The following is a 24,955-nucleotide window of genomic DNA, read 5'->3' as shown; positions in this document are numbered from 1 at the left end:
GTTGCAAGTTTATTGATTAATAGCCGTACGATAGCCAATAAATTTCCAACTTTTCTGTAAGATCAGAATTTGCGAATACGTTTCTCTTGCGAATAAATTCAAGAATAGAGCCCTTGGTTTGTTTGCTGGATGGAAATACTCTGTCCTGATTGGTGCATTTCTGAAGATGAATGAATATGCACCAATCAAGACAGAGTATTTTCATCCAGCAAACAAACTAGCACGAAAACAAGCATCGTGTATCTCTGGCTTTATGCCCAGTCTACAATGAGTCGTTGGTCGTTGGTCGTAAGAAATTTAACCAATTATGTTCGATTATTCTTCTCTAAGATCAACTGTGATTAGTTAAATTTCTTACGACCAACGACCAACGACTCATTGTAGACTGGGCATTAGAATGTTATACGCGTGCCTTTTAGGGCTATTCTGCAACAGTCGCAAGTCGTCAGTTGCTTCCTATGACAATCAATGGCCTAGTTTACATCGTGCATTTGATACGCGTATCAAATAGTAAATAACTAGTGAATGTGTTTAATCATTGGCTGATCAGCTTAAATTCACTACTTGATACGCATATCAAATGCACGATGTAAACTAGGCCAATGATCATCGAGCTTCATACGTAAAGCTCAATGTTCATTGGCGGTCGCAAAAGGCAACTGACGACTTGCGACTATTGTAAATGGCCCTTAGGATTCTGTATCTGAACATTGTCCAAAAAGCACACGTACTGTACTACTGTTCACAAAAGCCCAAGTTTAAGATAATACATCCAATAATTTGACGACATTAGTGCAAGTTTATTTTTTTTTATTGACAAAAAAGAAATCAATGCATACAAGAAATGCGGCATTATGACATTTTTGCTTTAGATGATGATTATTCGATTTTTCTGTGAATAGCATTATGCAAATCCGTCTTTATTATGTACAGTGTAGAATAAAACCAATACGTATGCTTGGTAGTGTGCCTTTCATCCTTGCAGAGTCGTTTGTATCTACGTTCGCGTTTGCGTGTCGAGCTTTTTTATAAGCAATATTAACGGTGAACAGTGGCTAGTCGGTAATTACAGTATGTCTATTATCGATAAAATTTCTTACTACCAGCGCAATTTAGAGAACTGCGGTGATGATGAGGATCGGGTAGGTACAGGCTAGTATAAATGTGTGTTAAGTATGCAAGTTCAATAATCCCTTTAAATATGAACCAGCTGTAGCCAGATAACTATTAATCATGAATCGGTTATGCACATTAATGTCAGTCTTATAAAAATCATTTCCTTAATCATGCATGTCCTTTTGAAACATTGTCGATAAGCATCTTTTTTAATGATCTGTTATAATGGTGACGTGATAAGAAAAAATAAATTAACGCGATAATGCTATAAATAAATATTTCTATAATACATGTTAGATTGTATCACAATTTTTTCGTATAGAAAGGGTGTGTGTATTATATATATATATATGCATGTGTGTGTGTGTGTGTGTGTATGTATATGTATATATATGTATATATATATGTATATATATATGTATGTATATATTTAGGTGCATATATTAAACCTGTTTTTCTTAATTGATTTTGTACAGTTCATCTTTCCTCTTTTCCTTTTATATTGGAAAGAAAAAGAAGAAAGCTCAACAAAAGAACAGATCTATTAATAATTGTAAATACAAAAATAATTTTTTTACGAGCTCTTTCTTGATCTACTATATTTCAGAAAATATCTTATATATGGAATATACACATATATTTTAATTATATTTTTTATTATATGTTATAAGATATTCTCTTAAATATACATGCTGAAGAAATATTGAAATATTATCATACTTTACAATAATTTACAAAAAATATAGATTTGTTATGTATAATTGTGTTTCCACAGATATTACATTATATTTCGAAGCTATATAAGTTGCCTGTGACGGTACAGCATCTTCAACAGACAGGTGTAGGAAGGACTGTGAACGGCTTCAGAAAATACTGTGGCACTGTCGGTGATGCCGCTAAATCTCTGGTTTGTAAATGGAAGATTATGGTGGTAGATACTACAGAAGACTCCAGTGATAGAGAAGATGAGGATGAAGCTCTTGTAATTGATGCTCATGAAGATTGTACCGGTACTCCTGAATCTCCAAAACTAGAGGATATAGAAGAAGGTGATTCTTCATCCAATCAATCGTCAGAATCAAAATATGTGCATAAATATGAGAAAATAAAGAGTGAATTATCTACAAAACATAGTGTAGTGCATTTGTCCAAGTCTAAGTCAGAGGAAAAGCAAGAGATGCATGAGAAAAGTAGACATTCTTCTAAACATTCACATAGTGAAAGAAGGTCCAAGGAATCAAAGAGCAGTAAGAGTACTGTGACTAAAGAAACTCATAGCTCGAGCACAAAGCATAGCCATAACAAGGATGATTTAAAGAAGACTAAAGCAACTGAGATTAACGAGGACAATAATAAGAAGAGAAAAACAACAGATTCTACTTCTCTACCAAAGGAAAACAAGAAGAGGAAGCTGTCAGACAGCAAAAGTGATGATGAGAAACCTCAACTATCTATTTCAGAGCATAATCGTTCCCAACTAAAATCTTCTGGAATTCAGATAGAGGTGAAAATTAAAGTAGAAGATGAACAGTTTTTAGCATCTGATAACAAACAAGATGTTAAACAGGAGAAATATTTGCAGGGAAAATCCAAGAGCAGTAAGCTCAAGTCCCAAGAATCAGATAGTAAAGCAAAGGGTAGCAGTGAAAAACAAAAGCATAATAAAGAACATACTAGTCATAAAAAACATGATACAAAAAGAAGCTCCAGTCATCATTCTAGCAAGGAAATTTCTAAAGTTAGTTCGTCGAAAGTTAGTTCCTCTAGTAGTAAAGATTATATTAAGAGCAAAGATAAAGATAAAAGAAAGGAACACAAAGAGGATAAAAATAAGCATGAGAAGAAGAAAGAGACAAAAATTAAATTAATGCAAGATATAAACGGTGATAAAGGAATTGATTGCAATTCTGGTATGAATAATTATGTTATTATGTTCAATAGTTTAATAATTCATATCATTATGTTCAACACACTTATTAAAGTGGCCGGATACTGAATAATTGCTAAATATCCAACACATTCTTATATAATATTAATATTATTTATGGATAAATAATACATTATAGTGTTAAACTAATATTATTAAGCATTAAATGTAAGAAGTAAATAGATAGAATATTTTGAGAGATTATAAAACAATTAAAATAATTAATAATTTTATTTAAAAGTTTTATTTTGAAAAGTTTTGGAATAAAACAGGCACAATAATAGCATCAAATTTCTTTTAGGTGCAAGTTTTGCAGAAGCACTTGGCATGTGCTCAATGCCTCAACCAACGAAAAAGCGTCAGAGTAATTCGTCCAATATGAATTCCAGTAAATTGATTAAAACAGAACAGTTATCGTCACCTGTTGATAATAGAAAGATATTAACTGTAAAAAGTGAGCCAGAATGCGGCGACGATACAAATGTATAATTTTATATTCTATTTATGTCCTATATATATTTTTTTAATATGTCATACACAGAGAAAAAAACTAACTCTGTTAAAAACTTGATTTGCAGCCACCATCTCTTTTAGCACCAAATGTAAAACTGGAACCATTGAGTGTAGATTTGGCATCTACATTACCTGAAATTAGTCCGAATTACAAGCCACTGCCATATATTAATCCTGTGCAACGCAAGGAAGAAATCAAACCTGTTGATGATATCATTTACGTCAAGAATCAAAGGTAGTAACATTCTTTGTAATATAAATGGTGACATAATATTTTGTCTTGATACATTATCATACTGTATATTTTTCTATGTATATACCATGTATTATTTTTCCAGAACAAAAGTATATTCTGGTAACAAAGTTGGTTACACGACCGTGCCGACATTGTATGAAATGTGTATCAGAGTATTAATAGAAAATATCGATGGTGAGTGTTTTTCTTTACTGCATGAGATTATGCGTTAGTTCCAATAGTCTAACAATGACCATTTTTATGACTAGCACTCGAGTTTACTGGCGGCGTACCATATGACATATTAAAGCCTATTCTAGAACGTGCCACGCCTGATCAATTATTCATGTTAGAGCATCACAATCCATACCTTATAGAAGATACAGACATATTATGGAAATACCATTGTAACCGAGAATTTAGGAATAATGAAAGACAAGAAATGGAGTCATGGCGTGAGATGTACATGGTAAGTAAATTAAGAATTTTATAAAACTATAAAACTACATAGCAATAAAAAAGTGAGCAAAAATGCATTGAAAATTTTATGTATAATAAGGTATACTTATCTCATTAATATTATATTATTGTCACATTAACATACTACATTACAGCGTTGCTTGGATGAAAGAGAAGCAAAACTGAAAACACTTACCGCCAATATCAAGCAATCTATAGACAAATCCATTCCAGTGAGATCCGCTAAACTTGCTTATGTGGATAATGTTGTGAAACCACCGCGCAATGTATTGAAAAAACAAGCAAAATACGGTACAGCTAATGCCATTCCTGCTACCGTCTCCAGTGTAAAGAAAAAATTAGTCAGCGGTGGTGCAACTAACAATGCGACGAATATTGCTGTACCACCACCACCAATGTCCCGATTTAAAGCATCAAGTATGTATTTATTTTGAAAATTTGTAATCCAATTTGTACTTATTATTATATCTATTTTAATCAATCATTGTTTTTATTAGCATCAAACATGAAGAAGACAAAAGCACCACTTATGGCAAAGGCGTTGCAATTAATAAAAGGTCGTTACAAACGATAGTGGTAGTAGTAATTTAACGAATATTACAAATCATTAATCATTCAATTCCAGTAAGTTATACATCTGTTATCATTTTTTTATATTATTACATCGCGAGTTTAACACGTTCTCTGCCGTGTAAGGGGCATGCGCTTTAAACTAAATTTTGCGTTTAGCAACTTTATATTTTCATGGTAAATATGTATTATAATGGCAACCTCTCCTTTTTTTCTTGTAACTTTTATATTTTGTTTATTTTGGCCTTTAAATGAGATTCTTAGAAGGAAAATCGTCGGTCATATTTCGTTTATTTTTAATTAATTTTTAAAATTTCTCGATATCAGTAAAGAAAATGATTAAAAAATGATAATTTATGTTATAAAATATTAATTATCATTCTTTTATCATTTTCTTATCGATATCGAGAAATTTTATAAATTAATTAAAAATAAACGGAATATGAGCGACGATTTTCCTTCTCAGAATCTTAGAGGCCAAAATAAACAAAATATAAAAATTACAAGAAAAAAAGAGTTGTCGTTATAATACATATTTACCATTTTCATTTGTACATGTTAACATTATCATAAAATATTTCATAAAATCATGTATTGTGTGATACTTATAAATATCATGTTTAATATCATGGAAACACTTGTTACCATTTTCTTAATAATAATAATTTATACGATATGTTAAACAAAATTACTGTTTTCAACAACACATGCACTATGCAATCTGATCCGAAAGTTATTAAAAATTAATTCGGCAGCAAACGTGTTAATGTGACAGATTTTTTATACTTATAATTTTCGCGTCTTTTTTTCGATATTCATATTCAATAAATCATAAAGTGATTTGATGTTCACTTTGTTATAATCATGGATAATTAAAAGTGAAAATGTGAAGAGTGAATTACATGTAATTATATAATTGTATAGAGAAATTTATTGTGTCATTCATTCCAGTAAAATTCCGGTAAAAAGTCTACGTAAGATAAGAATTCATATAATTTTAATTTTTATTTTAAATGATAACATTTATATGATCTTGATAAATGGATTTTCTTTTGAAAATTAATTTTACCATTATTTGTCACTCTCCAGATATACAACTTGTCTGAAACTTTTTTTTTACTATGACATATAGTTTCAGAGATAATCGGTAATTGTGATAGCTTTAAATATGTCATCCTGTATAAAAAATGTGTCCGTATACCTTTTTTCTCTTGTATTTCCTATTCATGTACACAATACAAATAATATATCAAATATGCAGAATTATATAAAGTTATCGTAATTTAACTTTTTATTTAAAAAACAATGCAAAAATTATTTTTCTAATTATTTTCAAATTTTTTGACATATACTATGAAAGATACACAAGAGATTATACAAGAAAAAAAAACAAATAGATCTATTTTATGTATAATTATATATATATATGTATAATATATATATATATATATATATATATATATATATATATATAAAATTGTATCTGATTATATGTAGACTTTTTAAACCGGTAATAAGACATAAATACATCATGATAAAATTTATGTATAAGATTCGGTAGTTCAGCTATAGAAGCTGACAATAATAAATTTTTCCTTTCGAGGAAAATGCATTCTAGACTTTTAGCTATAAACAGATTATTAACTATAGAATAAATAGATAAAATTTTAAATCGTTTCTATTTTTAGATTAACTTTGCGAGCTTGTATGTGTTTTTGAATTTTTTAATGTTGGATTTTTCTCAGTCTCGAACTGTTTTTAGAATTAAATTGTAAATTTACCTTAGCAACTCTTTACGAAACAAATATTGATTCAAGAACAACACGATAGCGTATTCGTGTTTCAAATGTTACTGTAATTTTTCGATTTTATCAGATATTCAGTTTTATTACATGTATCTTGTAAATATTACATTATGAAAAGCATAATGTAACATATTTAATTAAATAGGTTTTATATTAATTATGATATAAAAAATTTTTATTTCACTGATGCTATGATATAAATTTAATAGAAGTACAAAGTATGCAAATATACAGGATATCTCGTTAATCTTAATATTTTATTTTACATCAAACATTTAATAAATTTATATTGATGTTTAAGTAACATCAAGCACCTGCACGCGCAACGTCTTTTTATTTGCAAATAGTCGTAATATCTCTTTATACAATATTAATGCAAAAGAATTATATTATCTATTCTAAATTAATGCATACAGTATTTATCCAATAGATATCCTGTATTTTTATTATTAAAATATGTATATATTATAAATTAAAATTTGACTTATATATCGTGTTTCAAAATTTCGTAATACATATTTGTGTTTTCATTGCATCGAATAATATTTAATATTATTATACAAAGATGAAAATTAGACTCGTATTTAATTTTTAATGTGCGATAAAAATACACATTTAGTAATATCTTGTAAAAATTTGCTATTTTTGCATTGGTATATTTTATTGAAATGTGAGATTAAATAATGATTAATAAAATTGCTTACTCTTCATTTTTTTATTAATTATTTGTAATAATATAATTTTATTTTTCATAAAATAAAATTATTAAATTGGAAAGAGATATTGCGTTTATATATACCTAGATACATATTATATTTGTATCACGATAACTCGTTTATATTATTTACTTTAATATTAAGCATACATTTAAAAAATGACATTATAATATATTATAGAATATCGCATTTTCTTTCAACTAAATATCAATAAAATTATTTTAATTAATCTTTAAAAGTATAAATTAAAATGTTTAACTTTAATTCTAGACTCGTTTTATTTTATTTTTAGACAAATTTTATTAGAACGTTAAAAAAGTACTGTAATTAATTTTCTTCTTAAATGCAAACTTTTTTCTATTAATTCAAAATTAAAATTATTTTATTTTAAAATTAAAAAGAAAAGATTATCGTTCAATAGAAATAGTTTGCAATTTTTCACACTTCTTAGCTAAAGATAATGCGATAATTCTATATATCATAAAATATAAATATAAATGTATATTAAAAAATTTCAGTTATGCAAACTATTCAAGCCTTCATTAGAATATTAAAATAAATAAAATCCTTATATAAATGTAGAAAATGGCAAATATATAAATATAAAAATTTGTGCCAATAATATTTTCAATACAATACACTCAAGAAATACACTTTTTGCACAAAAGTTGGGGTCCAATGTACATAAGGGGTCCTGTACATAATTTTTTTTATCAAACGAAGTACTTTCAATTTTTCACACTTCTTAGCTAAAGATAATGCGATAATTCTATATATCGTAAAATATAAACATAAATGTATATTAAAAAATTCTAATTATGCAAACTATTCAAGCCTTCATTAGAATATTAAAATAAATTTTAGCGAAAGATAATATGAACTGCATATAAATTATATAAAAATATAAGTTTTATATTTTTGTACAATCTTCATATTTCAATTACATTAAGCAATAGGTATTCATTAAGCAATAGATTCAAGGAGACGCTATTAGCACTATCAGCATCAGTTTAGCTTTGTTCTATTTTTAATGAGCAATGAAGACTGATACTAATGGCGCTAATAGCATCTTCTTGAACGCAGCCAGTAGCACACAATAGAATAACATAAAGTTGTGTTGACAACATAATTAATATTTATTAAACAATTAATGATCCTTAATAAAAAAATTGAACATCATAAATAAAATGTGTGAAATAGTACGTTATTAAAAAATTATCAACATCTAAATTATTGCTATTTTAGAATATATATCGATAGAGATCAGGGATGAAAGTACCAATTTTGCTTGAAATGTAGAATATAGAAAAGTAATAAATGCAATATTAAAATTCTGTTTTTAAATAGATCTGAAAAATATTTGATCTTTATGGCCAGAAAATATTGGCTATTCTCGGAAGAATCAGTGCAGTACCAATAGATGAAAGAAGATTTACACTGTGATTATCCAGGACCTGTTTACCACAAATGTGCTTTACACCTTTGCCTGGTCGCTCGACTACAATACCCTTTTCGTCCACTCCTTTAAAACAGTACATTAATTATCTCATATAATAAACAAATTCATTTATTTAATTTGAAACTATCGATATTTTTTAGATTTACAATGATTTAAAAAATAATACGAAATTTTTTGGAGAATATATTTATATTACCTGAATACTGTAAAGTCGCGCCGAGAATGGAATCTAAGATACTGCCAAAGAGACCTCCGAATGCGGCAACGACTATAATGGGCCATTGTGGTGCTGCTAATTGTAGTACCACCGTATCAACGGTATTTAATATCAAAATATAACAGAAAAGCCCGATTACTAAACCGCCAACAAGAGAAGATATCAAGCCTATCCACGATACACCACCATTCGTTCCTTGAATAAAGTGCAAAGAGTTCGATTATCTGCTGTATTCATTTACCAAACTTCTGTAATTCATTTACCAACTTATTGTAAGGAAAACTACAGTTAATTTATTAGCAATTTGCAAATTAGGTATATTTTAAGTAAAAAAGTTAATCTCAAAAGATCATTATTCTTACCTTTCGGGACTTTCTTTCTCGTTGTGACGAGAAAAGGATTACCTATACCGATCACCGTGCCAATTTCAGAAGCCCACGTATCACCGTTACAACATGCAAATGCTCCTGTGAATTATTAATCACGTTTACAATTCAATAACATTTTTTGCAATATAGCATATCTTAGTTTCTATTAAAAAACCCATTTGAATATTAAAAGTATTACCTATTATTCCAATAGATAACCATGAACTGCGATATTCCTTATCGAAGTCGATTGGCCGTTCTCCACTTCCAACATCCAACAGATATAATAAAGCTAATTGCATAGCCATGCCACTATTACACAAAACCTGGATCCAGTTCCGTTGGCCACCCTCCTTGAAATCAGCTTCGAATTTTCTCTTTTCCGCAGAACGAAATTTTGTTATCTTTGACGAAGTTACAAAGAACACAACGAGAGCCCCCAAATGAATAAAACTTGAAAGTGTCAAGATAAAGCCCGTAAAAAAGCCTAAAATTTATTATTTTACAATATTACAAGACCAGAAATTTATAATTTTATAAAATGTAATTCGAAAAAATAAAAAAATACGTTTAAGAAAATAATAAAAAGAAAGATATTTTTAATAACAAGTTTCATTTAATTTTGGGGAATTTACGTGAATTTATTAAATGTGACTTTAGTATTTTTTTCGTATCGCAACAAATTATATAGATGTTTTAATCATTTAAACCTGTATTCAGAACGTGCTTCTAAAGATTTAGCGCACTTTTTATTATTCTATCTTTGTTCATATCTAATGAATGATAAAAAGAGAAGAATAAAAAAGCGCGCTAATATCTTTATAAGTGTATTCTAAATATTGGGGAATTTACGTGAATTTATTAAATGTGACTTTAGTATTTTTTTCGTATCGCAACAAATTATATAGATGTTTTAATTTTAATCATTTAAACCTGTATTTAATCATTTAAACCGGGTTTTAAATTCTAAATTAAGAACTATCAAAATGTAGTCAAGTCTAACTACCAAGAATTGCACCACTGATATCCAAACTTTTCTTGCGTAAGCCCCAAAATATAAACATAACTGGAATCACAACTGCAGCCAACCATCTCCATGGTGAGATCACCAAATGTTCTAAAATAAAAATAAGTTTGAATATTTAGTAATATCCATCTAAATCCAATTTTAGTTACATGGAGAAAATGTAATCCGATTTAGATAAAATTTTACACAGGTGTGTGTGTGTGTGTGTGTGTGTGTACGCGCGTGTGCGTGTGTGCGTGTGTGTGAAATAATGAATTATTAAAATCTCAAATTTAATAAGAAAAATTAATTTTCAAGCCTTATTCGTTTTAAATTAACATTTGTATTAGCATTGCAAATTAAGTAACAAATAATTGTTATATAATAACTTTTTCGCAACTCTCTCTTCTTTTGTCATTAAAAAAAAAAACATGTTTAAGATAATCATAGTCAAATCTTATTTAAAACCACAGCTGTGATTGTGTAACATCATCTTCAGACAATAGTCAAAAAAAGGATTTAAATATCAAACTTGACTATAACTACCAACCTATGTTAATGATTTGACGACACATAACAGTACATAATACTTGATTCTTTTTTTTTTTTTCTTTGCATTTTGACCTTGTGTATTTAATTTTTGCCTGTAATAACATCATAGATTAAAGATTAGTAAGTTTTGTGAGGAATAATCAAAATCTGTACCAAGACATTTCAGAAACGCATAAACGCATCCATGATTAAACCTGGCTTAAGCTTAAATGTTAAAATATTAGGACAAATTGTTTCACAAAAAACATACAAAAGAGAAATATATTTAAATACTTAAAATACTTAAAATAAAGTTTATGAGTTATTTTATTTTATGGCAATCTTAAAAAGTGATATCTGTTAAAGATATGATTAGCTTATATGGTATTGTCAGCAAAAAAACAAGTTTTATTTTATCGCATCAAAAATTTTACTAATTAGGTACTTCATGCAGTACAGATCAAAAGTTCTTTTTTATATATTTTATCTTTCTTACATAAAATAGAGCTATTACTTAAATATGCTGTCTCAATACTTCTAATCAATACCTCTAAAAAATTTTTTTACAATTCTTTACATAAATTTTAGAACTTATATAAATATATAAATTTTTAAAAACTTTTTAGAAATTTTCTCATATTTCTTCATATACAAATTCAAATATTTTTCAAAAATATTAAGAAAGTTTATATCTGTACAAAATTTTTTTTTATATGCGAATCTTGAAATACTCCAAAAGATTTTTTTCATTGATAATTTCAAAAAAAATTTATAAATCTAAAGATATTTAATTTAAAATATTTAAGTTTTATTATTTTAGAAATTATCATAAATTCTTTTAAAATATAAAAAATTTTTAGAAATTCAGCAAAATATAAAACATTTTTGATAAAAAACTTTTATCAAAAATAATCTCTTAATTTATCTTAGAGATTATGGACTTGACATTATATTTGCTCTCTTTATACATGATGTCCTTGACATTTTAACTTAAAATCTGTGTTTCTTAAATTTATTGCACAAAAGTTTATTGCAATAAAAAGCACAAACAATATGAACAGATAATAACACAAGCAATATATTCAACATAATATTCAATCAATGAAACACCATGGCATGGCAAATCAATACACCATTTATTGTCTTTAGTGTCTGACTGCTTTCCTTTTATGGAACACGTTATTGACATAAGTCGACATTCATTTTCCATTTAGAATTTGATACAAACTCAATTGACACACTTCTGCTTAGAAAAAGTCATAGTGTTTTTGATAAAAAAACATATTTGCTTCTAGTATTTCAATAGAATCTTTGAATATGTATGTTAAAATTTGAATTGTGTAATAAAGTTACAATATTAAGTATTACGTACTCTGTAATCACAAATAACAATTTATATTTTACATTAAGATTTAGGTAAAAATTTTATTGAGACATTTATAAAATTTGAAAACGTGTCATTTGAAAAGTTTTACAATAAATCTTATAAGATTAGGTATCGCAATATATATACATGTACTGTGTATATCGCGTTCTACTTAACTGGGCGCAATGCAAATCTTAAAACCAAGGAGTGCAAATAATCTGACAGATCAAGTAGCTAAATCTCAATATTTCGTTTTTTTTTTTATTAAGAAAATTTAACATCAAAAAATATTATAACAAAAATTTAATGACAAATATCGATCATTAAAAAAAAACAATGTCCTTTTTTTAAACAAATTTAAAAAGTAACGCTTTATCTAATAGATTTGTTGCGGAGGTAAACTATATATGTTCGAATGTGTTAAAATGTGTCGATTTGTGTCTCCTAAAAGAAAAAAGCAATCATTCAATCTAGGAACGTGAAATAAGCAATAGAGAAATAATTTTCGACATGTTGAGTTTTTATTTTCTGTCGCCTTTATCTAACATCACAGTGATTTAATTTTATATGAGCTGTTTTTAAGTTAGATTTCTTTGTTTCTTTTGTCAGTACTTTTCATTATGCAATAATCTTTAACATCTCAAAATATATACGTAACGAATCTAATGAAGTTGGAGCTTGTTTATACAACGTTACGTGACATATGTATAAATGTATATACACTCAACAATTTCAAATACATTTGAGAGTAATCACTTTAGAAAAAATATATATAGCCATATACATGCGTTCTTGCCGATTCTAACCTCTAAAACGATTACTTACAAGCGCATTTAAAATTGTCAAATATACACGAACCTTCTGTCGAATTGGTAGTGTCCGGCCACAAAATCGAGTAAGCCACGTTTATTATCCAGAAGACCATCGAAATCGGGATAGCGCAGGCACTCAGGAGTACCGGCATCAGTACCCGAGAAGGCCGGTACTCCTTGCGACTTCCAAGAGAAAGGCTCATGTCAGAGCACACGCGTCTCACGCATTCGAATCGCGACAGGTCTGTCCGGTCACCGGGAAGCCACGTTTATCAGTCGAAAGTCTCCTCTAAATACGCGGAACATCAACATACAATGCGCGATATTAGCCTCCCCTTCTACACATACACAATCGAATCAGCTGGATCAGCTGTTGACTCTCCGTACACGCGGTACACGGTTACCGATAGCAGAGAGGAACCCGAGAGCGGTCATCGCGTCGTTTTAGGTGTTTTCATCCATCAGCGTCTCTATGTGCACAAAATGTGCACATTGAACTATGTAATCAAATATCTATGAATCCCGTAGGTAATTTGCATGACTTTTTGGGTCTCTTCTATGCTATGTCCACGTTTATTTGGTTCTGTTTTATGCTATACCCGTAAATTTTACAATTATATGCATTCACATTTTAAATCTGTTTTATGCAAATGTGTATAATCGTGTTCTATAAATGTGCAATACCACATATACATGATATAAATTCAATTAATTGACTTGATAAAAATTCACTCACCGATTGCTGTCGCTGCTCCTGCTGCTGATGCTGCTGCTGCTGCTGTTACTGCTACATTCCTTTTCCGAATCGCTCCATGAATTCCGCCGCTTTCTGCTGACATCATCCTGCTATTCTCGAACCGCACATTAATAACGATCGCCCGATACTTTATTCGGCACTCCCGATGTTACGGATAATATATCACACACGAGTAAAACGTAAACCGCGCGCGAGAATTTCACTTGGCGCGACCGTTACACTTGAAAAATACGTGAAAAGGACGGCTCGTCTAACACAACAACACACCAACCTGCACAACACCGTACAATTCAATTCTGAACACGCACGGAGTCGACAGAGCGTCTGATCGGCGCTGGAGTAGCGTACGTGACTGCAGGCAGACTCGGCGGTACTCGGCGCTAGTCGGCGCCACTCGGCGTTGCTAGGCGGTTGACTCGCCGCGCCTGCGCCGAGTAGCGCCGAGTCACGTATGTACGCCGCTGCCGCCGCCATGTTGCTCCGCGCTCCAGCGCCGGTCGGACGCATCGGACTTTCTGTCGACTTCGTGCGTGTCTCGCGTCTTCAGAATTCATTGTGCGCAGGTACGGTGTTGTGTCGAGACTGTTGAGAGTGCCGTCGCGCTAACAGACGACCCGCGAGCCATGTGAGATACGTGAGAGGTCGTATTCAAGCGTCGTGTAAAGCGCGAACATCGTGCCTTCGGTTTCGAGTGAACTGTTCGCGTGCTCGTTCGAGCAAAGTGTTTGTTCGAAGGGGATACGTTCGGTAGAATCGCGAGTGCCAAAGTGAAGCGCTACTAGTCGTAGCGAAATATTCTCGAATTAATTCTCGAAACGAATTTGTCTCCGTTTATTGTATCTCGACGCGTAATTTTCAGCCTGCGTTTCCACGAAGTTACGTGACGTCACGCCACTTTCGTGCCATGTTGATTTTCGCTGCCAATCAGACGAGCCGTCCTTTCACATATTTTTTCAAATGTAACAGTCGCGCCAAGTGAAATTCTCGCGCGACTGTTTACGTTTTACTCGTGTGTGATATATTATCCGTGATATCGGGAGTGTCGAATAAAGTATCGGGCGATCGTTATTAATGTGCAGTTCGAGAATAGCAGGATGATGTCAGCAGAAAGTGGCATCCATGGAGCGACTCGGTATTAAATATACTATTTTTTCAAGTGATACATTTCTTTACCTGCTTTTGTGTTTGAGTTTAGGAATAATATTTATCGAATTTTCAGAATCAAAACCGGAAAAGGAATGTAGCAGTAGCAGCAGCAGCAGGAGCAGCGACAGCAATCGGTGAGTGAATTTTTATCAAATCAATTATTTGAATTTATAACATGTATATGTGGTATTGCACATTTATAGAACACGATTATACACATTTGCATAAAACAGATTTAAAATATGAATTCATATAATTGTAAAATTTACGGGTATAGCATGAAAGGGTATAGCAGAACCAAATAAACGTCGACATAGCATAGAAGAGACCCAAAAAGTCATGCACATTACCTACGGGATTCATAGATATTTGACTACATAGTTCAATGTGCACATTTTGTGCACATAGAGGCGCTGATGGATGAAAACACCTAAAACGACGCGATAACCGCTCTCAGGTTGCTCTCTGCCGATAGTTATCGGTTCGATAAGTGTTGTTGCGCATGTACTTTGATATATGAAAATATATGCGCAATGAGTTATCGAATCGACAACTATCGGTAACCGTGTACGGAATACTGGCCCCTGCTCTGCGTCACATTCGCAAAGTCGCAGCACGTGTGATCACCCGTTTCACCGAATGGAACATAATTAAGATGGAAAAACGCTTTTATTATATTTCGTCCGTCAAAGCAGACGAGATTAGAAAGACAACATCTATTAAATTATGCGTAAATTCTATCCTTTTCGGTCGTGCATTTAATGTACACGTTTCGTTCTTTTCTTCTGATGCTTAATCGTAAATCTGTTTCATTTCGAATACAAAAAATACATAAACATACACTTGCACAAAGATCCACACACACGCGCGCGCGCGCGCACGCACACACACACACATATATATATATATAAACGCACATCATGCAAATTTCTCTTTAAAATTCTGTGAAAATAAGTGTCATTATTATGCATTTTAGTCTGGAATTGCATCCAAGATTTTGTAATTAAAAACAAGATAAAGAAAAAATAAACTATAAATTATTCAGTACTTCTGTAGACATCGAATCATGTCACTTCAGTTATAATTTTTTTAAATAATTTTACAAATATAAAAAATACTCTTCAATGGGTTACACATATCTTAACTCCAGAAATTATTTGTATAATTTATTTTTAAAAATTATATATAAATGTTAAAGAACTAGAGTACTCTATAAAAAGTTTAAAAAATGTGTGAACCAAAATTATTGAAACAAATGTAATGTTAAATTCAAGGTTGGCAAAAAACATGTTTTTATATTTTAGTTTTTTTTTTGTTTAAAACAAAACTGTTTTGTTTTAAACTAAGATTAAAAAAACATTTTTTGTAGTCGTAATTTGGCTATTTACAAACATCTTTATTTCTGCTCTACAATACAAAACAATGGCTTAAATTTTAGCATAACACTGTTCTCTTTTCTGTTTTTCTTATGCTGTATTTTACAGAAGGCGTATAAAAGATATAAGAGAAACTTGCAATAAAAATTGATTGCAAGTCTAATAACTCCAAAGATTATACTGACAAATATACAAAAGCTACTAAATTTACCCAATTAATATATTGATTAATACAAAGAGTTGTAAAGTAATACTAAGTGTTGTACAAAATTTGAATAGTCAAAATTGCAGTCAGTTACATATATGTATATATATATACAAAATGAATTACGAATGATTATTACGTAACGACGTTTGTTGCGCCATATTGTCGCTGTTTTTGTTTTAAGAATTATAATAAATTATAATAAATTGAATTAATCGCAGCGCGCGAGAAAATATCTACTGTGAGTGATTTTAATGATTGTAATCTTACATGCATATATATTCCTAGAAAAATATTTCTATATATCACGTTCAATCAACAATATTAAATATTAACATTCCATATAACTGCCAAACGTTTCCAGTTGAGCGCGCAATGTAAGAGTTATAAAGTATATATAGACTTTTTTTCAATTAACTATTTTCTACTGCACTGAAATCTTGCATAGAAAAGATTAGTATTAGCCATATCACGATGATTCGACATCGAAGTAAACAATTGAATATATTACAGTGTTATATGTACGTCTGAATTCGTTCAAAGTTTAGTCTCTTTGCCAAAGATTTCAGAAATCGTTCTAAGGCATAATTAGCATGCATAAAATAATTTTATGCCATAATAATGAAGTTGTGCAGAATACTAGCTACTAAAAAATAATGTTGAAAAAATAAATCTCTAAATTAATTTGGTAAAGTAACCTTGAAATGATTTGAAAATCTAACACGAGACATGAAATGAAATGCAATATTTAACAATAACTTTTACGGTGACAAGTTTAATCTAAAGTGATCTATCTAAAATTAATGTGAAATTGAAATTATTTCAGTGAATTCTCGAATCGTCCCCAATCAGAAATGAATGAGTCACGTAGAAACGAATTTCCTAATTCGTCTGAGTTATTCGATACAATGTTTTAGTTTATATAGACACTATATTTTATAAAATGCATATGTTGTTTGTTCTATTCTACCATATTATAGCAAATCTTTATAACTTCCTCTCTTTTACAAGATTTAAATATTCTACAACTGAAAAACTATTTTACAATATATACAAAGATATAAGGGTGTAGAAGAGTTAAACATGGGTTGCATTTTCTTTATAACAGTCTCCAGGCGCTCGAGCAATGAAAATAGTTTTCTGAATGTTGATGAAATTATTTGAGAGACTTGTCTTGCAAATAACATTGGAATGAAAACATTTCAGTTTTTCAATTAAAAGAGAGAAAATATCACAAGCAATATTCAGAGAGTTGCTATAAAAAAGGTTCTTACGTTATTGGACTAAATCAAATTTTTTGTACTTGTCAGAACTCGTTTGAAACGAGTTTTATGCTTACAGAATTTTTCTTTTCGAGCAACAGGGAATAACTGTAAATGTTATTTTTTAAACGCGACAAAAATATCTGTATATCTTCTGTACAGCGAAATATAGTCTTATTTTGTTCATTATTAGAATGATATATGTATATATACTGCATTATTTACTTTATATTTTTATGTAGATAATTAACTATTAAGAAACATGAAGTCAGTATTCACAGTGATTTCAATAAAGAAATACGAGGCAGTAAAGAACAAAGTCAAAAAGCAAAATAATTTTGATGTGATTAAAGATTACCAATGGTGACTGTATTTTAAACTCTAGTCCATACTGACTAAGAACTACGGATTATGCATGATAATTTGACAGGAAATTTGAAAATTATAGAGTTTTTTACAACTCTGTACAGATGGATTCAAGTGTTTCTGGCTTCATCTGCTCCCATGCTACTTGTTCAGCATGTCCATTTATTATCAATTCTTCAGTAAGGGAAATTAGCTTTAAAAGAATTAATTAATTTTAATTAATTTTGCACCAAAAATGTCTGCAAAAAACTTAGAATTAATAATACTTACTCCGTAATTTTGTATAATAAAATAAATATTTGCATAAATATTAGTTTGAATGCGACCTTCAATCTGCGCTTGAGCAACTCCCTTTGAAGAACAACTTTGTACCACATTGTAAGCTTCTGTCGACCATTTGCCTAGAAAAGTAATAAAAAAATATATTTAAAAATAAATAAGTTTAGATATATATAATTCATAATCTGGGGGGGGGGGGGGAGAGATATACATAATCAATGTATAATTACCGTTCTTTGGCTGGATATTTGCTAAAAAGACTTCGATTGCTTGGAAAGGCAAACTCAAATAATTACATATCAATGGCCTACATTGAGAATTACTAAACTGCCAATAACCACCGTAATCAAGTAATCGTACTACGCTTCTCTCTCCCGATGGATCGGGACGTTCAATATAGCCTCTAACCCATTTGTCGCTCCAATATACAGCTACGTAATCGCCCTCTGCAAGGCGAAATATTTCATAGTCCTGATATTCCGATTTTTGTTTTTTCACCAACAGATTAAAATTATATCACTTACTGTTTAATACATCCGGAATTGGCAGCATATCTTCGTTATACCAATTCGTCATATGTAGTTCTAAATTTTGCAGAAGGAGAAATGACGGATGAGTCGGAAGCTGAACAAAGAGCCAATTTGGCTTGACAATATGAGAGATATTGATGTCATTATTAACGCCATCAACCAAGGACAAGGGCCGTTGTACAAGGACATTGTACGCAGGTACTTCGTTCACCTCGGGTATTGTCGAGATTTCTGCTAATGTTACTTGCGGAAACCTCTTCTCTGGAAACTTCTGTCTTATCATTTTAAGCGCAACTTTAATTCCCTCAACACTACCTCGTATCGAGCAAATTTTATGATCGCCATCGCAAGGGTGATCATTGACATATATGCCGACGTTGGCTTTTGTACGGATACTATGTAAAAAGCTACCATGACGGCCAATCAACCTGCCCACTAAATGTTGCGGTATAGCAAAGTTGTATGTAGATGGTGCAACATTATCCTTTTTGCCACCGTTGATACTTCCACCTGTATGAGAAAAGAAAATATGTTACTCAAATCTGACTAAATAATAGTCAATTATTCTCTTAAAACTAATATTCTATAATTCCAATAAATGAATAGGCGAATCTCATCGCCAATAATTATTCGATATTCATAATTTGGAAAAGAATGCACATAAAACCAATAGTTACCATTTAGAATATTTGGAATATTTTCAAAAAAGATCGCTTGGAAGGGTAAGCTCAAATAATTAAGCATGACTGGTCTAAATTGTGAATTGCTACATTGTGAAAACTGCCAATAATCAACACAATCAAATAATGGTATTAAGCTTCTTTTTTCCAATAGGTCTTGATATATAATATCTCCTCTAACTCTCTTATCTTCTGCAACCTGGTTGCTCCAATATTCACCTTTTCCGCTATCCGTGTTACTTCCTTCGCTTCTGGCTTCGTCCGTGACGCTGCCATCCAAAACGGAAACTGGGCTGTGATTGGCCGAATCTCTTTCGTCGAGCTCTTGTCCCTGATTTTGGGTGATGTGTCCCTCAAATTGCTGTCCATCCTCCTTATGATTACATTCATCTGTGATACAGTGTTGGCCAGATGGTTCCGTCTCGCAAGGCAAAATCTGCTCTTCACTGGTGACATTTTCACATATTCTTGTTACGTTGTCAACATTCTTACTGGACTTGAAGGACGCACTTGTAGCAATCATTTCAAAATAGCTTGCACTCGGATTACTACCAAATTCTACATCCGTATTGCATAACTCCGCGTATGCACTCTGATTATTGCTACAGAAGTTGGTTTGTGACGTTGAATTTTTTAATGGAATATCCATGCTTTCGCTGACCTTTCTTGGAACGCGAGTCGGCTCTTCTTGTCGCGTGTGACAGTCAATTAAGGATTCTTGGTTGATGTCCTTGCCAGACCTACAGGGACTGGTGTCAATTTCCTTTGTATCATTTAAAATCGCCGTTTCTACATTCGATGTTACAGTCCCCCCTGAATCATTCCATTGAAGTTCACTTCTGTCTATCCGACGACGTTTGTACCAAAAGAATGCGACGACAACAGCTATCGTCGGGACCGTCCACTTCGCTAGCTGTATATGAATTGGAGAATTCATAATACGAGTCCACGGTAGCTGCCGTTACTGAAAATTTGCTGATACTGAAATCGAGATAAGCATTAATAGCTCTTGTGTTCTTTATTAAAATTCCTTACCTCAAAGCAAAGTTAACTATTACTATTTCATGTAATTTGATATATATACATACGATTTATATAAAAACTAATAAAGATATAATAAAAGTATGAGTATATAATAATAAAAGTATATAATTTCAAGTACAAATTATATATAATTATCCTGTTACGAATGATGAAGGAATTAGAATCTATTTTGCTTACTGTTAAGTGAACACCTGATCAGCGATTAGTCTGTGTAAAACGAGACGGCATTCCGACATTGAATTCCATAAACTTTCTTCCGCGCACAGCAATTAATCTCTCTATTTACACATTATAAAAAAAACAGAATAACAAAATTTATACTAAGAGATTTTCAAGAGACATAATAATACATACAATAAGCATTACATTTGTTAAGAAACTGTTATTTGAAAGTATTTTAATGTAAAAAAAATACACTTTTAATGTATCAATACACTGAGAAATTAAATATATATAAACAAAAATTTTAAATTAATATTTGATTGCAAAAAAACAGTAAACAAATATTTCGTGATGTCAAATATTCAATATGTACTCACTGAAACTTCGGATTATATCAACAAAGCAACAAAGTGAAGTTTCTTATGTTTATTGCAAAATATTAAAAAAAATGTATATAAAGATGTATCTATATAAATATAATATAACATATAAAAAAATAATATAAAGAAATAAGAATTTAAACATTCAAACATTTAAACAATGACATTTAAATTTTCTTATTAAAGCATTTCATGTTGCTTGCATCGAATATACAATCGATACACGTTTTTAGCTGGTTACGATAATAATTTGCTTCTTAGGCATTTGAGATATTCTGTCATAATCGCTAAGTAATATTTAGACGGTAACCCAACTCTACTCGATGTTCTAAAGTAAGCAACGCGCCAAAACTAATCAAAAAACTGATTACAATTTACTGATTACGAACACGCTATCGATGCCAGCATGGCGTGGAATTGTACTACGACTCATAGATTTTCAACACGTGGTTCACTGAGAACCAGTTGGACTGGAACCGTTCGTTCGCCGGTTACGCAGCCATGATCACGCAAGCATTCACACCGTGATCAGGATCTTCGACAATATATAGGGACGCAAAAGTAATATGAATCTAATAAGAAAAATTTCCTTCATCTTTCGGTCAAGATGTAATTTAACCCTTTAAAGTATAAAATTATTTTACATAAAGTAAGTCTGATTTGTATTTTCATTAATAATTTATTGTTATCTTGCTAACGACATGCATGAATTAGCCAGCTGATACGATTTCTAGGTCGACAAAAACAAAGAAAAAATTATCACGTTAAAATCGGGATGATATGACATTTTCATATATACGTATCTATGTTGAAAGAAATATAAGCATATAAAACAATTTTTTAAATATTTATTTAAATATTATTTGTAATATCTTGCTATGTTCGTCAAATATTGTGTTATCACTTAAGATTTACTGAACATCTCTGTAAGTATTGATGATTTTTAGAATCCGTATAAAAAATAGGACATTAACAGTTCAAAAAAGACATGCTAGGTCAAATGACGTATAATGGTTCAACGCGCTCTCGGAATGTTGAATCTGCGCAAGATTGAGGTAACCGGTGGGAGTAGAACTTAATAAAAGTATTAAGAGGATACACGGAAATTGCGGTAACTTGATAAAACAAATCTAGGAACTCACACAACTTATAAAAAACCTTTAACTTCTCGTCAAAAAAAAAAAAAAAAAAAATCGTTACGGTTTTTAATGTCTGTAGGCCTATTCTGTAACTCTTAACGACAGTGTCAATATCGTTATATTGTTGTTGCGCATATTATATATGACAAAAAAGGTGCGCAACGACAATATAACGATACCGAACTGTCGTTACGAGTGACAGAATAGACCTACTGAAAACATTACCGCAATCATGTTACATAATGATCAAAATTTAAATATTATACATTATTTTAGCATTACAATCCTAATTAAATTAATTCTCTCAATTTAAATAAAATATCAATAAACATTAGCAAAGCTACAAAAAATTACAATATATATAATTTCTTTAATTTTTTTAAATATTATTAGCTGTTATATTTTCTACTTCGATTACAGTCAGTCAGCATGTCTGCAGTAAATCTATGTGATATAATGATCAAAGTTTTGATTTATGTAAATGTAGAAAATATAAAAATGTTAACATAACGTAACGTATAAATAGTATATTTGCACATGGAATGCAAGAGTCTCTATGGCAGAGAAAGCAACCTTTTCGTTTTACTGATAAAATCAAACTTGAATATAATTTTGAAATGACAAATTAAAGATTAAATTAAGATTTCTAATAAATAAAAGTTTCTAAGTTACACATTAATGAGAGATGACACATGCTAGTCTATATAGATGTAATGTTTATTTCTCTATGTCTACCAATCAAATTTAAAGTGGAAAAAAATATCGTTTTTATGCACAAATATATTACAGCTAAATTAAACAAACTTATGTTCAAGTAAATCTCAACATACTTTCAATAAAAATAATGCAATGTGAACATGAATTAAGATAAAATATACACAGGTATCTTGTATTAGTTTTGTATTGATGGAGAGGCAAATAACATTTGAAATAACTTTTATAGATAAAATATTATTAATTCCAATGAGTTGTGTGTGTGATTATAAGATATTAAGATATCAAAATTGATATGAAAAAGATAATCACCAAAAAAGTTGCAAAAAAATTAATAAATTTTATTACTTATTCTAACATTTGTGCTACTAAATTTATTCACTTTTATTGAACATTTTTAATACAAGTTATTCATAAGAATTAAAAGTGTATTTTGATACACAATGTGCATACAATAAGGTTTTGAAAAATTATTTTTTTCTCTAAATATCTACTATGTTATACAAAAAAGTGTTAACAATAATTATTCTGCAGCTCTACAATTAATAGACATAAGCATATATAATTAAATATATGTGGAATGAACAAAATACAAAAAAAAGTATAATAAAGTTTATATAAAATATGGAAACAAATAAAATAATTAATATTAATACAATAAACTAATAATCTATTAACAAAGAAAATGTCTAATTTTTCTCAATAAACATACAAAAACTTTTTTTCTTTAAAGAAACATTAAGAATAGAGAATACTTTAAAAAAAAGTAATGTTTTATTAAATATTTTTAATTAAATTTATTATTTAAACTGTATTGTTTTTTCTCAGTAAATACCAATATGTTTAGAATTGAAAGATAAATCAACAAAAAATTTATTTATTAAAAGTAAAAATAAATTTTTGAAAAATGTTAAAAATATTAGAGTATAAATGGTGGAATTTTTTAAAATTAAATATATATAAAAAAATATTAAATAATCTATAGATATATAACACTAATATACAACTATGTATATTTACAAATAATTCAACAATCAAGTGAACATGAGACAACTAGAAAATCGTAATTGAAGAAACATATGAGTAAGCTTAACACTGTGTATATGTATCCCAAGATAGAGCTGATGAGGAGGAGGAGGAGGAGGAGGAGGAGGAGGAGGAGGAAGAGGAGGAGGAAGAGGTAGAATTTGCTATTATATACAGTTGGTTAGAAATAAAGTTGAAACATACGGGGATCTATGCTTTCAATATTCATGCCGCTCATGGATCTTTATTCGTCGCCGGTCGTACGACTATGCTTGCACCCATAACTTGTATCTTATTCCTTTACCTCTCGGCCCATACAAGCAGCCGGAAGAAGGAACATAACAAAGGACGGTCGCCGCATAGAGGCAAGCCGAAGGGACACGCACGCACGCAAGCACGCACATACGTAATGTACGTACGCATGGGGCCTCGCCGGGATTACTTACTTACCAATGTTACTAACGTTTTGCGAGGCTGCGACTGATTTGCGAACGATCGTACACTCCGTTCGAAGGTCCCTGAAAATACTTTCGGCGCGCCGTACGACCAACTTGCGGCAGATTTTCTGCGAGCGCACGCCACGTGCTAGCAATGTTTCTCCAAGTTAACGGAATACAGATATGGCGACAGCTCCGTTGATTCCAGCGAACTCTGGTTGTCTTCATTCCGATTTTCCGTGTCCCGTAGCGTCGCGCGCACTCTACCGACCATGAGAGGCTGCAAAAAGCGGCCAGCCAATTGCTCATCAAATATCGTAATTTTCGAGAA

The 24,955-nt window shown here is 30.6% G+C and overlaps 3 protein-coding genes across 7 annotated transcripts; 1 reads left to right on the top strand and 2 right to left on the bottom strand.

Moving 5' to 3' along the window:
- Positions 1-719: 719 nt before the first annotated feature.
- Positions 720-5,134, top strand: LOC105840804 (transcription elongation factor B polypeptide 3). The gene is made up of 8 exons (XM_012687875.3): positions 720-1,142; positions 1,892-3,026; positions 3,345-3,526; positions 3,622-3,791; positions 3,895-3,986; positions 4,061-4,260; positions 4,406-4,688; positions 4,769-5,134. Exons 1-8 carry the CDS (start codon positions 1,074-1,076, stop codon positions 4,843-4,845), a joined length of 2,208 nt encoding a protein of 735 aa, XP_012543329.1. The 5' UTR covers positions 720-1,073; the 3' UTR covers positions 4,846-5,134.
- Positions 5,135-8,066: 2,932 nt separating this feature from the next.
- LOC105840805 (transmembrane protein 19) lies at positions 8,067-13,523 on the bottom strand. Of its 2 annotated transcripts, XM_028188970.1 has the most exons (7): positions 13,168-13,304; positions 10,963-11,056; positions 10,413-10,523; positions 9,606-9,893; positions 9,401-9,505; positions 9,018-9,233; positions 8,067-8,884 (listed from the first exon to the last, which is right to left on the bottom strand). In XM_028188970.1, the coding sequence occupies exons 2-7, from the start codon at positions 10,985-10,987 to the stop codon at positions 8,730-8,732; spliced, it is 900 nt and encodes a 299-aa protein (XP_028044771.1). In that variant the 5' UTR covers positions 10,988-11,056; positions 13,168-13,304; the 3' UTR covers positions 8,067-8,729. The 2 variants fall into 2 exon arrangements, with proteins under 2 accessions (XP_028044771.1, XP_012543330.1); XM_012687876.3 differs by lacking the exon at positions 10,963-11,056 and having other exon boundaries at positions 13,168-13,523.
- Positions 13,524-16,399: 2,876 nt separating this feature from the next.
- LOC105830083 (A-kinase anchor protein 1, mitochondrial) lies at positions 16,400-24,868 on the bottom strand. 4 transcript variants are annotated; one of them, XM_036284373.1, is made up of 6 exons: positions 24,392-24,868; positions 19,942-20,703; positions 19,037-19,552; positions 18,743-18,958; positions 18,504-18,634; positions 16,400-18,426 (listed from the first exon to the last, which is right to left on the bottom strand). In XM_036284373.1, the coding sequence occupies exons 2-6, from the start codon at positions 20,657-20,659 to the stop codon at positions 18,322-18,324; spliced, it is 1,686 nt and encodes a 561-aa protein (XP_036140266.1). In that variant the 5' UTR covers positions 20,660-20,703; positions 24,392-24,868; the 3' UTR covers positions 16,400-18,321. The 4 variants fall into 4 exon arrangements, with proteins under 4 accessions (XP_036140266.1, XP_012524685.1, XP_012524687.1 ...); XM_012669231.3 differs by having other exon boundaries at positions 24,638-24,868; XM_012669233.3 differs by having other exon boundaries at positions 24,651-24,868.
- Positions 24,869-24,955: the final 87 nt, after the last annotated feature.

This window comes from Monomorium pharaonis, chromosome 3 (assembly GCF_013373865.1).
Source record: "Monomorium pharaonis isolate MP-MQ-018 chromosome 3, ASM1337386v2, whole genome shotgun sequence".
Classification (NCBI taxonomy): domain Eukaryota; kingdom Metazoa; phylum Arthropoda; class Insecta; order Hymenoptera; family Formicidae; genus Monomorium; species Monomorium pharaonis.
The sequence above is the reverse complement of the archived record's forward strand: the minus strand, read 5'-3'. Positions and strand labels throughout refer to the sequence as shown.